The sequence below is a fragment of the Balaenoptera acutorostrata genome, chromosome 17 (assembly GCF_949987535.1).
Source record: "Balaenoptera acutorostrata chromosome 17, mBalAcu1.1, whole genome shotgun sequence".
NCBI lineage: Eukaryota > Metazoa > Chordata > Mammalia > Artiodactyla > Balaenopteridae > Balaenoptera > Balaenoptera acutorostrata.
Window position 1 is genome coordinate 66,614,726 of NC_080080.1, and position 12,852 is coordinate 66,627,577.

Genomic DNA, 12,852 nt, shown 5'->3' on the forward strand with positions numbered 1-12,852 from the left:
TTCTCTGCCCTTGGTCTCTTTCCAGGCCTAGAAGAGGGGAGTAGAAAGGTTGTAATCGCAGGTGACCTGGGCAAGTGGCAGTGCTTGCGGTCCAGGCATTCTCTCCCTTCTATAAATTGTATTTAATCCTCCCGTAGCTATTTGTGTGTTGGCCTCCCCACGTGTGGCAGACAGGACTTGTCTTTGCATGTTTGCATCTGCAGCATGGAGTGCGATGTCTGGAAGAGTAGTGACCCAACATGTGCCAAGAGATGGGGGACGCCAGCCAAGCTGGCCTGCCTTCTCTCATTAATATGGCCTCCATCTCTGCCAGACCAACAGCCAGAGGGTTGAAGTCTGGCAGGTCGCATGAGTACTGCTGACCTTCATCTATTCTCTTGTCACTGGGTTAGGCCTATTTGCTTTACCAGGAAAGGATTAGTCATAGGTTTTGAGATTCTAAGCCAAATCCACCACTGTTTTCCCAAACACAAGCTAGAAAGTTACATTTGAGAAACATAACTGTACTGATGTGATATCGTGAAAATGTATAAAACCTGGAGTTCATGGAAGCTTATGAAGGGTTTTAATGTAGAATATAATGAATAAATAATAGAGCCTCTGCAGACGGTGATTATTAGTAGAAGAAAATAAACATATTACATCTTATAATAATTGTAGCCAAAGCATATGCATCTTAGCCAGGAAAAGCATAGGATGACTTTGAAGGGAAAAGGGGAAATACATATATATATATGTATATATTTATGTAAATGTGTATATATGTAAATGTGTGTAGATAATTATGTACACAAATAGATGGCCCATATTAGCAATGAAAGAAGCTGAGAATCACCAATTTAAGGTCTTGTGTTAGTAAAAAAAAAAAAAAAAAAAAAAACTTTTTTTTTTTTTTTTGCTTCTTTAGTTCAGAATGATTGTAAAAGAATATTTGATAGAAGAGTTTCGTGCATTTCTGAGACTTACTGAATCAAGTATATGTGATTAAAAAGAAATGAAATTCTGCTTGAATGCTTAAATAATCTCTTAAAAAAAAACCTTTGTGACTTGAACGCTGAAGTGGAGCACATATAACTGAAAGACAAAGGAATATCCATCTCCATGCAAGAAAAAACGGGCTTAGTTTGCAACTTGAGAAATTTTAGTTGGTTATAGGAATGCATTTTTATTAAAAAAAACATTGCTGAATCAATGCAGGCAAATGAGGATCTGTCCTATTTCTACTGCCCTGAGAGGGGATTAGACTGCATTTCTCAGTAACACAGTCTCAGGGGTGTGTGTCCCCTTGAACACAAACAATAGACCAGAGTACCTTCCGGTCCCACCCAGCCCTGTAATTCAAGTTCATCCCTCCCCTTTCAGCGCGGTCGTTCCAACCAGTGGCCAGGACTCCCTGCGCTCTTAAAGTATTGCCACTGTAAAAGCCATCACTGACAGGTATTTAAGAATATTGTGACTGTGTTTTCTAAGAGTTGATTTAAAATTCGAATCACTTGATCAGTTCCTATAGGTTCCTTAATATAGTTTAACTTTCTATTAGGTTGACTTATGAAATTGCCATTTCTGCGGGTCCAAAAGGTCTACGGTTTCATGTGGCCAACCTACAGTTGAAACTATATCAATGCTTTATACATATTTTGTATTTTGCTTGGATTATTGTGCATTATTTTTCTTTTTCCAGCCATTGGGAGCAGTAGCTTCAGCCCAAGACCGTCTCACCAATTCTCCCCACCACAGATTTATCCTTCCAAGTAAGATATATTTTCTCTTAATCAATAAATAACTTTTCCGGTAGTCTTTTACCTTATTTCGAGTCATGTCTGGTGCCCACATGTTACATCTTAATTTAAACTAAAGTGTGTTTCATAGAGACTTAAATGTATTTACGCAAATTTATTTGGAGCCTCACCTAGGAGGGACACTGTAGTATTTTGGTTCTTTGTGTATTACACTTGAAAGTTATACATTAAGAAACAATCTTTAACTGGAATTTGTGATTTGGTTGTTAATCAGTTACCTTGCATGTTTCCATCTAATGCATGGGCTTTCTATTTTCTGTCATTTCTGACAAATAGCAGACCATACCCACATATTCTCCCTACCCCTTCCTCACAAACTATGGCTGCATATGGGCAAACACAGTTTACCACAGGAATGCAACAAGCTACAGCCTATGCCACGTACCCACAGCCGGGACAGCCCTATGGAATTTCCTCCTATGGTGAGTAATCCCTCGGCTTTAGCAGTGACGTTGCCTAGTGGGCACACCTGTACATGTGAAAGTTTCACAGGAGTGGTACTTAAAGACGGTCCTCTTGGGCCACTTGAGAAAGGGTGGTCACCTTTTGTGTCTAAATTCTTAAAATGATCGTTTCTAATGAGCATTGTAAGAACTGGTAGTTACTTATCTTGAGGTCAGAGGTGGCAAATACCATGGGTTCATGTGCCCTCTTGCTCTTGTTTTGTTTTTTTTTTTTTTTTTCCATTTATATCTCAATTCTTAATTTGCCACTTGAGCACTTGGCTCTGGAATCCAAAGTATTTTGGTGCATATTTCTGATAAAACTTCTGTGAATGAAGTCTTTTGGGGTGAAGATTCATTTCCTATTTATCAGATGCTGAGCTATGATTAGAGAAGTACAAGCAGAATTCAACAAACCCTGGCTCTAAACTTGAGGGGGGGGGTAGTAGTCTCAAATTTCAGCATTATCAACCATTAGGAAAAGTGATCTATATCATGGCTTGGGCTGCACTTTAAAGAGGCCAATCAGGAAACATTTAAAGCTCACATCCCTATTTGTTCCTTCCCACCTGGAGATTATCTTTATCTTGGTGTAATTTAACTCAATTGTTACGGGGTCAATACCTGTAAATTAAAAATAAATCCAGCCAAACCTCAAAGTTTAGTTTTTAAAAAGCTTAGGATTCCAGAATACCTTCACTTCCATTGAATGGTAGTTGTAGTTTTAAACAAACTGCAACTTGTTGGAAGAGAAAAATATGGATTATTGGCATTTTATTAATAAATAAATAAAACCTAGTGATCCAGAAACAAATACATGAAAGTTTGGAAGCAAGACTGATAGAAAAGACTGGTGGAGTATTTTGTGATCAATATTCTAATTATGCTTCTGTTGCTATTGTTGTTTCATGATAATCTTTCCTCAGTATATTGAAAGAAATAATGTTCTTCTTTAAGCATTTCATTAATCATTAGAAGGTAAATTATTTTTTGCTTTTTTGTTCTGTCTTTACCCCAAATCAAATTGGCCATATATAAATTTCTTATAAAATATATAGAAATTAAAATCTAAATTATGTGTGACTTCAACTTTCATAGTTTTATTTTAAAAAGATCACAACTGAATGTGATCTAGGGAGGTGTTTTTCAACCAGACTTTAAAAACAGCCATAAAATGGACTTTCTAGAATTATCTTTCATTTCCATGACTTTTAGTCACGTTTCTCAAAATAACATTAAATATAGATCAAATTTGTCTGTAATTTACTTTTAAACTATTCTTATGCTAAAAGAGGAAAAAGATTCTATGATTGGAATTGCGTAACTTCAATTCTATAATGTGAGTTAAGGCAGTCCCCAATTTATATTCTCAAAATTTATTTGTAAGCCGATTATTTGAAGTAGAAATGTATTTTCCAGTACAAACAATACTCAAGTACTGTAGACCTATCAGTGCTGCCAGGGGAAGGTACCATTCCTGTTACTGCCTTGGTTGCCACTCACACAACTCTCTTGTTTTAATTTCTCTTCCCCATTCAGTCATGGAAGGGCCCTTTGCCAATTTCTGGGCTGCGGGGTAAGGACTTCTCTAGTTCTAAACCATCAACAGATGGCCCTGTTGTCTGAAATAGTTGTTCCAGTAGAGTGAGATGAGCAGAGGTTAGGCTCAGAACTAGTAAGATGAAGACGGGGATTTTCATGTGGTAGGTGGGGATCGGGGAGGTGGTGAGAGTGAGTCTCAGTGTAAAGGGCTCTGATCCCAGGACCTTCCATGCTTATAAATCTCCTGGGAATAATTCTCAGTCCTTAGCATTTTTCTGATCACCTCCTTTCTTCTCTTTTTGTACCTTGAGGACAAGGAGATGCCCCTGTGCTTCTGACCAGCCATTCTCTTTTTCTTGGGCCAGTGCATGGAAAACTATGGCAGCCTTCTCCCCATTGCTTGTTCTGAAGGAAGAGCGCATCGTTTAGGGGTTTTAACTGCTGATAGTTAAGGTCCTGATAGTTCTAGAAGACCTTCTCCAAGGACTTGTGTCCCCTGACTTTTCACTTAGACCCAGTAAGAAAAGACAGGCAAATCTTTTCATAGTAAGAGCAAGGGGTCGGTGAGGAGGAAGAGGTCATGCCATTCTTCACTGGATCTGCGTGGAGTTGACCAGTGAGATGAGTTTGACAGCTTGTGGATAGAAGCTATGGACGTAGGTGTGGCTATGGGTGTTTTCTACCTCTTCCTGCTTTTCCTTACCTGTTCTTATCACAAAGATTCCCGTCCTGAGCCTCCAGGCTAAAAACAGAGGTGGCATGGGTGAAGACTGAAAGCAGATCATTATAGCATCAAATGGAGAGAGAAGGGGGAAAATCCCTATTGTGACACCATGAAAGGGAAGGGAGTTTCCTAGAGCCATCTAACCACCTGTCTTGGACACTTGTTTTTCCAGGGACCATTTATAAGTGTGGGTTATTCATTGGTTTGGGATTGCCTGTATAGGGAAAGTCACATTGTTTTAAAATGCTAAACTGAAATGTAAGGCCATTATGAGGTTACTTAGAGATACTTCAGGAATTAGAGTAGGCTCTCTTCGCCAAGAGTCAGATTCTTCCACTGCCTTAGGAAAGTTACCTAACTTCATTCTACTGATGAAATTCCCCTAAAATGGAAATAAACAGTGAGACTACTGTGTATTCTAGATCCCAAAGATATTATTTATCTTAAGTGCAAAGTCAAATTATTCCAAAATGTGAATTCCCTTGGCAGACATTTTCATCCCCTACCTCTGTGGGAATTAAGGACAGTTGTTAACTTTCATGACTGTCTTTAATTATGATCCAGGGCTGAGCCCTGTACAACGATACCGCCAAACCCAAGTCCTGAAGTTAGGATGTCAGCCTGGCACTTTGGGAAGTATTGGGGGGGCCACAAATACATTATTTTTATATTACGATGTGATGAAAAGAAAGTGTACTTTATGTTACACTTAAAACAATTATATTTGAATAAAAACCTGAAACTATAAGGGACAAAAAGAGAACTACTTGTCAATTTCTCTGTGCTGTTTATAAAGCACTATGCTGTTCTACAGGATTGAGTTCTTTATTATTCTGCTTCTATTGTGCTTACTGCCTGGTAAGATCTGGATATCTGGGAGAAGGTTTCCCCCTGTGTTGCTTAGTTCTATGCCCAATATTGCTACCTCTGACCTCAAAATGCGTTGTGTACTAAAATCAGCTTTGTGATAGAAAGAGTAAAGAAGAAAAATGTTTTTAATGTTACGAGGCTAGAGACTCTAATTAATCACTTTTTAGAAAAAATATTTTGATTCTGATGTTAATCAATGCAACAACATTCAGGATAATTTAGTTCAAGTTTAATTATGGCCATTTCTGGACTGTAAAGATCTTAAACTCTTGTAAAGCAATACAACTAATTATAGAAATGATGTCACTGGAGTTAAATTTTATGGAAAATGGAATTCAGGAAAACAACAAAAAAGAATAGTGCGGATAGGCATGGAAATCTGTAATAATCCTGGTTTTATTCTTTTTAATTGAAGTTATAGTGAAGAGTATTTCACTCTAAGCATATATGGCCTTGGTTATTGAGATAACACTGGGGGGGAAGCGTGTGTAATTGGATAGTTGTGGGAGTGTTTTTGTATATGGACCAGCTTTTGAAAATGAACAGATAGATAAGCTATCGCTAACTGATTTAGGTGCATTGTGGGCAGGCATCAAGACTGAAGGTGGATTGTCACAGTCTCAGTCACCTGGACAGACAGGATTTCTCAGCTATGGTACAAGCTTTGGGACCCCTCAACCTGGACAGGCACCGTATAGCTACCAGATGCAAGGTCTGTATACACACTGGCATTGATCTTTTCATTAATCCTGTGGAACAATCATTACTTTCTAAAGTGGAACCTGATATTCTGTGTTAAGTAGTGGATGATGGTGAAAGTGGGCTGGGCTTGGAGGCAAGATTCCTGGTTCTAGTTTGGCTCTTTACTTCCCTGCTCTCCAGGCCTAAATTTCCATATTTATAACATCCAGGGGTTAGACTGGATGATCACTCAGGTTCTTTTACAAAAAGCTCTAAAATTCTTTGTGTCGTTGAAGTTTTCTGCCTTTGCTTCTATCAACTAAAAAAAAGAGTGAAAAAAAAAAAAGCAAAGTCAATGATGTAAGAGGTTGTAGTGTGATATATGCTAAAAACCCTGGCACTTGGTGTGGCCAATCAACCTGTCTCAAAGGGGTATGTTTTCTTCATTTTCATTATCACGGCTCTGGAAATAGAGCATGTGATAGGTGTTGACTAAATGATCTGCCAGAGACCAGGAGATCAAATTGACAGCCACTCAATGCATCTTCAAGCTATTGCTTCTAAGGACCCATCCCTGGTTCTGATTTTGAAACTATAGACAGAACATAATGTAAGTGCAAGTCATATGGATGACAGCTGAAAGTTTACGTTGTCAGAGCTGTTTCAAGAGTAGGCATTACTGTAATTAGCAGATTATTATCATGCAAATGTGTCTAAAATACTTGAAAATTGTTCTCGCATAATTTAAACATTCTCCTAATATTTTGTTTTTACCACTAATCAGTTTAACAAATGATATGCATCCTTTCAATAGTGCCAAGCTATAGTAGAATTAAATACCTGCTATTTTAAAAAATTTTATTTGTTTGTTTATTTATTGAAGTGTAGTTGATGTACAATATTACGTAAGTTAGAGAAGTACAACATAGTGATTCACAATTTTTAAAGGTTATATTTCGTTTATAGTTACTACAAAATACTGGCTATATTCCCTGTGTTGTACAATACATAACTTGTAGCTCATTTATTTTATACATAATAGTTTGTACCCCTTAATCCCCTCCCTCTATCTTGTCCCTCCCCGCTTTCCTCTCCCCGCTGGTAACCACTAGTTTGTTCTCTGTATCTGTGAGTCTGTTTCTTTTTTGTTATATTCGTTTTATTTTCTGGATTCCACATATAAGTGATATGATACAGTATTTGTCCACTTTTGTCTGACTTTTTTCACTTAGCATAATACCCTCCAAGTCCATCCTTGTTGCTGCAAATGGCAAGATTTCTTTCTTTTCTTATGGCTGAGTAGTATTCCATTAGGGGTGTGTGTGTGTGTGAATACCACATCTTCTTTATCCATTCATCCACTGGTAGACTTAGCAACCTGATCTTTTAAGTAACAGATATGTTATAGACATCTTTTCACATCAATAAAATCTATTTTACGGCACCATTTTAATGGTTTCACAGATACATCTTATTTAACCCCCCTATTATTGGACATCTAGAGCGATGCCACGAATATCTTATGTGCATGCTTAATTATTTCCTTTGAGTAAACTTAAGTGTGGAATTGCTAGGTCAACTGTTTTCAACTCTTTTAAGGATTTGTTATATATTTCCACAAGGAAGGGCTGTGAATTAGCGTGAACACATTAAATATTTTACTTTAAAAAAAAAATTGTCATTTTGGAAGGTCCGAGATTTTATTGTTGTTTTCATGTGTATTTTTAGAAAATTGAGCCAATAAACCAGTTTTTCTTTTCTTGCATGGTGGTGTTTGTCTTCTCTTATTATTTCTTATATTACGTCTCTTAAACTTTAGTAATGTTTTATAGATGTATTTCCGGTGTATCATTTTTAAGAGCTTTTTTTCCTGCACGGGAAGCTAAAATTTTATGGGACCAGATTCATTAATCCTTTCATACTTGGTTTTGCCTTTGGTATAAAAAAGGCATGGATTATAAAGTTTTGATACATTTGATGGCTACAAAATTAAAATTACCTTATGACAGATAGCATTTAGTGTTAGAAGGATATTACTCACGTGCTTGATTCCAAAACTGGAAAGCTGCTCTCGGAAGAGAACTGTTTGTCCACATGCTGAATATCAGTTAAGTAAAGGGATAAAAAGAACACAAATTGGTGAGACTTCATTAAAGGATCGAATAGTCTTAGGCTTTAGTAATGAAATGGATCATAAGGCAAACAAAGTCTATTCACTCCTAAAGCTTTCATTTGTGTCAAGGAGAGAGACAGTAGACAAACAGACAAATACATTATGTAACTGCAGAGTCTTAGGAGAGTTATGGGGAAAAAAATCTGGCACTATGGTCGGTTCCGTTCTACTCCAGGCATCCGGTCTCTTTAAGGAGAAGTGGATCCTAAAGGTCAGAATGAAACAGGTGAAGTGCCTTCCGGAGAGGAGAGATAACTACACGTGTGATTCCTGGGCTTGAGCCCACGTGCAGCCCTTTGGTTACCACCCACAGTGGGCTGAGTACAGAAACTGCGAGTTAAGTGTTTAGAAACTTCCATGGTACGTCCATAGTAAATCTTATGGTGGTGAAATCAGACGTGCACTCTGTGTCTTTTCTTTTTTCATCTCATTCTTTTAGTCATACATAACTATTATATTTTGCTAAATTGTCAGCCTGGGAAGGATTAGAAGAAGAGAAGCATGCTATGTGTCTCAGAGAGTTCGAGAAATATTGCCCTTGACTTAGCTTTATCTTTCTGTCCTCGCAGGTCAAAAGCTTATGTGGCGGAAAGTTCCTAAGAGGACTAACTAGCTGTCAGAGTTGTAAGCATAGCGTCAGTGTAGAGAGAAGAGTGGAAATGAAAGAGGAGAAAAGAACATTAATTTGGAGGCGGAAAAAACTCTATTTTAAAGCAGAAATAAGGACATGTGTAGCACCAAATATAGCAAATATAGCATTGCTTTTCTAGTTATAGGTTTCATTGCATCTGGGATGTTGCATTACAACTTTTTGTGTTTTTAGGCATCCCCTGGTTGAATGGCCTTTCCAGTGGGATTTTAGAGCCCTTTTTCCATGACTGAGGTATTATTTCATATGGATATTTCTATAATGGCACCTAACTCATTTTCAGAATAATCTAAAATATGACTTTCACACACGAAACCAGAGAATAATATGCTATTAACTTGGAAGTTGCCAGTCTGATGATAGATAATGATACGTAATATGCTATAAACTCCTTATGGTCAAATGTGGATAAATAAGTAAACTCTGATTAATATGTATTTCTTAAATATTAAGTGCATTGTAAAAAATGAAGTGGATGAAATGATTTTATATGCCCAGTCATGGGCGTCTGTTGACCTTTGTCTTTTCAATACTTCTTTTTAATATAAAACTTTCTATAATGTCTGAAATTATTTTCAAAATTCTCTAAATTCTATTATCCTTAATGAATAACGGTGATTTTTGCTTATATCAATCTTATATCTGTTAAAAGATCTTAGAATCTTGGATGACAGTATATGTATTTTAGTGATTTGGGAACGTTTTACCTAGTGCTTTCTCCAATATCCTTTGACCTTTTAAATATATACCTTTTAAATATAAGGTATGATGATGAGTTATTCAGAGATTTAGTTACTAAGATTTCATAATATTAGGATTTCACAGTACTAGAAGAAATATTCTAGTAACCCAGATGACTCAGACTAACTCAGTAGTGGGTGTTATGCTAATGAACTTCAGGAAAATTTTTGATGATCACCTCTTTGGTTCTGTGAGATTTAGCAGGTTGGACTAAAGGTACAGTGAAATCTTGCACTCTGGCGAACCGCGTAAATTCTAGAGTCCGGCTGCCTGTCCAACAGCCCTGCCCTTGCTGTCCGTGGGACTTCAGCATGGGGCTTGACTTCTCATGTCTCCATTTCTCCATCTCAAATGTGGGGATAATATTATCGGTTCCCACAGTAGTATTGTGAGGTTTAATTGACATTATCCGTGTTTATCACTCTGACCAACATCTGGCACGTAGTACGCATTCAAAGGCTTATTTTTATTTACTGTGTTCATTGTGGCAGTGATGTGGTAGTGGTGGGGGAGGGGTGATTATTATTATTATTGTTATTATTATCATCATCATCATCATCCAGCCTTCTGAAATAGTTCCAGATTAGGAAGCATTACCTAAATTCTCCTTCTCTCCCATTCCCCAGGAGGAAAAAAAAATCTCTATATATGAAATAAATATAAAAAATGTAATATATATACTATTATATATGTGTCTATTCACATATATATGTATATATATAACCAGCAAAGAGAGCTCCAAGAACCCAGTAACCAAATAAGCATAGCAAAAAAAGAGCCAGATCTAACTCATGTGCTGGCAAGGAAGGAGCGTCACTATCAACAAAGGTCAGGCTTTGTGTACATGATACAAACGTAAAGAAGAAACAAGAGAAAACAGCCAAGAACATGAAGAAGAAAATCAGAAGAGAGAAATGGCTGTGTTGGCAGCAGCGGTGGTGGGTGCTGGAAAGCAGGAGCCGTGGGTAACACAGAAGGGCCATGGACAAAGAAATAAACTCAGCTCTGCAGTGATGGGAAAGAAGGCAGTATCAACCAGGTCCTTACGCCCCAGGAATCCCTGCAGGCACAGTGCTACTTGAGTGCGAGGAACTGGTGGGGAAAATGGAGGTAACAGCCATGTAAACACCACATTATTTAGTTCAGAAACCAAGATTAGGGAGGAAGATGGGAACATGACAAGCTATGCTCTATCGAGATGGAAAACTGCTGCCCATAACACACAAAAAAAACAGCTGTTTATCGTGCACTTATCATATGCCCAGCACTTTTCTAATTATTTTACATATATTATCTCATTTCATCCCTGAAACGACCCTGAACAATGGCTTTGAAGGATAAGAATCTGAAAATGCTGACGAATACATCAAAATGGAGAATGGTTTAGAACTGTCAGACCCTGCCATGTTTTCTATACGCTTAAATGACCGCACCTATAGGGGAGGTGCTTACAGAAAACTACAAAAACAATGAAATGTAGTTGCCTGTAGTATGTTTCCTGAAGGGTGGATTTGCTCTTTTGGTAACTGAGATACTGCATTACACGGCTAGCTATGTAAGTAGTAAAAAACATACCAGCTCGTGAAGCGTAGAAAAATTTTTTTAGAGAGCTCATTTCCAAGCACTGTCTGTGTTTTAACATTTTCATGGCACTTAAGGAAAAGATTTAACTAGTAATTTGTGGGCATTTTGGCACTGCCTAATCTTGTGAACTAGGCCAGCCTTGGTGCCCTCACCTAGTCCAGGTGAACCTTCTGGATCCTTCCAGCTCCAATGTTCAACACTTATGTCCGTGGCAGGCTTCGGTGAATCTGGCACATGCCGTTTTAAGCCAAACAAGGATCAGATTTTTAAATGCACTAGTTTTTAAATGCACTACTACTAAAAGCCCACAGAGTAAAACCTCAGGGACTGGAAAATCTGATTGCTTTTACCTTTGCTGCAAGATTCTGGAAAATTCTATTTCTGCTTTTATTGGATCTCTTTTGTACATGCAGTGAAAGATTAGAAACTTAAGTTTAACAGAGAAAGACAAGATGTTTCTGTTCGTGGACAACTGTAGAGTTCACCCTGAGGAAGTGAAATCCTTGCTGTTAGTTTTTGACATCTTCATGCTCCCCAGGGTCAGCTTCAGTGTTTCTGGAAGAAGTTTTGGATGGTGTGAGATTTTTTCTTCACACGCCATTGACAAACATGCAAATGAGTGAGTTGAATGAGGGAGTGTGGACGGACAGAGGGCGCCTGGAGACCCCTGGGTCAACCGTGCAGATCCTGTAGATAGTGTTTTCAATGCTGCCAATCAAAGGGCACTGACAACAGGAATGAAGTAGGGGGCGTGTGAGTTTATGTGTATGTCTCTGTGTGTGTGTGTGTATGTGCGTGTGAGCACACGTGCGTGCGTACATGTACTAAGGGCAAGAAAACTTAGGAGAAACTGCTTTAGCCTATGATTCACTGACCCGTTTCACAGAATATCTGCCAAGCTTGTCATAAGCAAATTTTATTCTCCTTTTATGTAGAAGAGGCATCTGACTTGAAATCAAGCTTTTAGTTATAATTTCTTAAAAACACAAGTTCCAGACCTATTGCTGGCATCCCCATTCATTCATTTACCCCCCCACCCCCATCCTATACACTATAGACTTAAGAGTACCATCGACCACAGAAAACAAGAAACTGTTCATAATTCTGAGGCTGAGTCATAGGAAGAAAATGACATTTTGTTTAGCAATCTGTTTGAGATAAGGAAATGCAAACAATTTTCACACGAAAAGTAATTCAAGTTAAGTCTGGTCTCTTAACTGGTTAAGCTTCAGCTTTAAGGCAAACCCAGCTTTCCCTAATAACTTAGTTCTATTGATCGACAGTTGCAGGGGGTGACCATCTCTTCTCATATTTTCAGTTTATTTGGTAGTATGTCTGAAATATACAGATGTTTTACTGGGAGTGGAGAGGTCTGTGTCACAATGGCAGTTGGAAGTTAAGATTCATAAGAACTCTAGTTCGCTTCATTTGGGGAAACGAATTTGGAATTTAGCATCGTAAAATCCTTGGTTACTTTATTATCGTAGTTTGTTCAAAGCAGTCTTCCCCTGTGTTCACGCTAGTAGGTGAAGCTGGATGGAGACATCACAGAATCGCGGTGGTTGTGTGGAATGCCTTCTGAGTGTTTTAGTGCCCCAGAGAAGCAGTGAGGTGGGGACATTCCTGTCATTCTGCAGCAAGAAAGT

At 38.1% G+C, this 12,852-nt stretch overlaps 1 protein-coding gene across 12 annotated transcripts in view; it reads left to right on the forward strand.

The window, feature by feature from the left end:
• The window catches only part of EYA1 (EYA transcriptional coactivator and phosphatase 1), a 326,842-nt gene that overhangs the window by 205,341 nt on the left and 108,649 nt on the right, over window positions 1–12,852 (forward strand). For 8 of the 12 annotated variants that reach the window (XM_057532324.1, XM_057532328.1, XM_057532323.1 and 5 more), the window contains 3 exons: window positions 1,682–1,751; window positions 2,076–2,221; window positions 5,953–6,090. In XM_057532324.1, the coding sequence (XP_057388307.1) occupies window positions 1,682–1,751; window positions 2,076–2,221; window positions 5,953–6,090 (354 nt within the window). The remainder of the gene's footprint in view (window positions 1–1,681; window positions 1,752–2,075; window positions 2,222–5,952; window positions 6,091–12,852) is intronic. The other 4 variants (XM_057532325.1, XM_057532330.1, XM_057532326.1 and 1 more) reach the window with 3 other exon arrangements.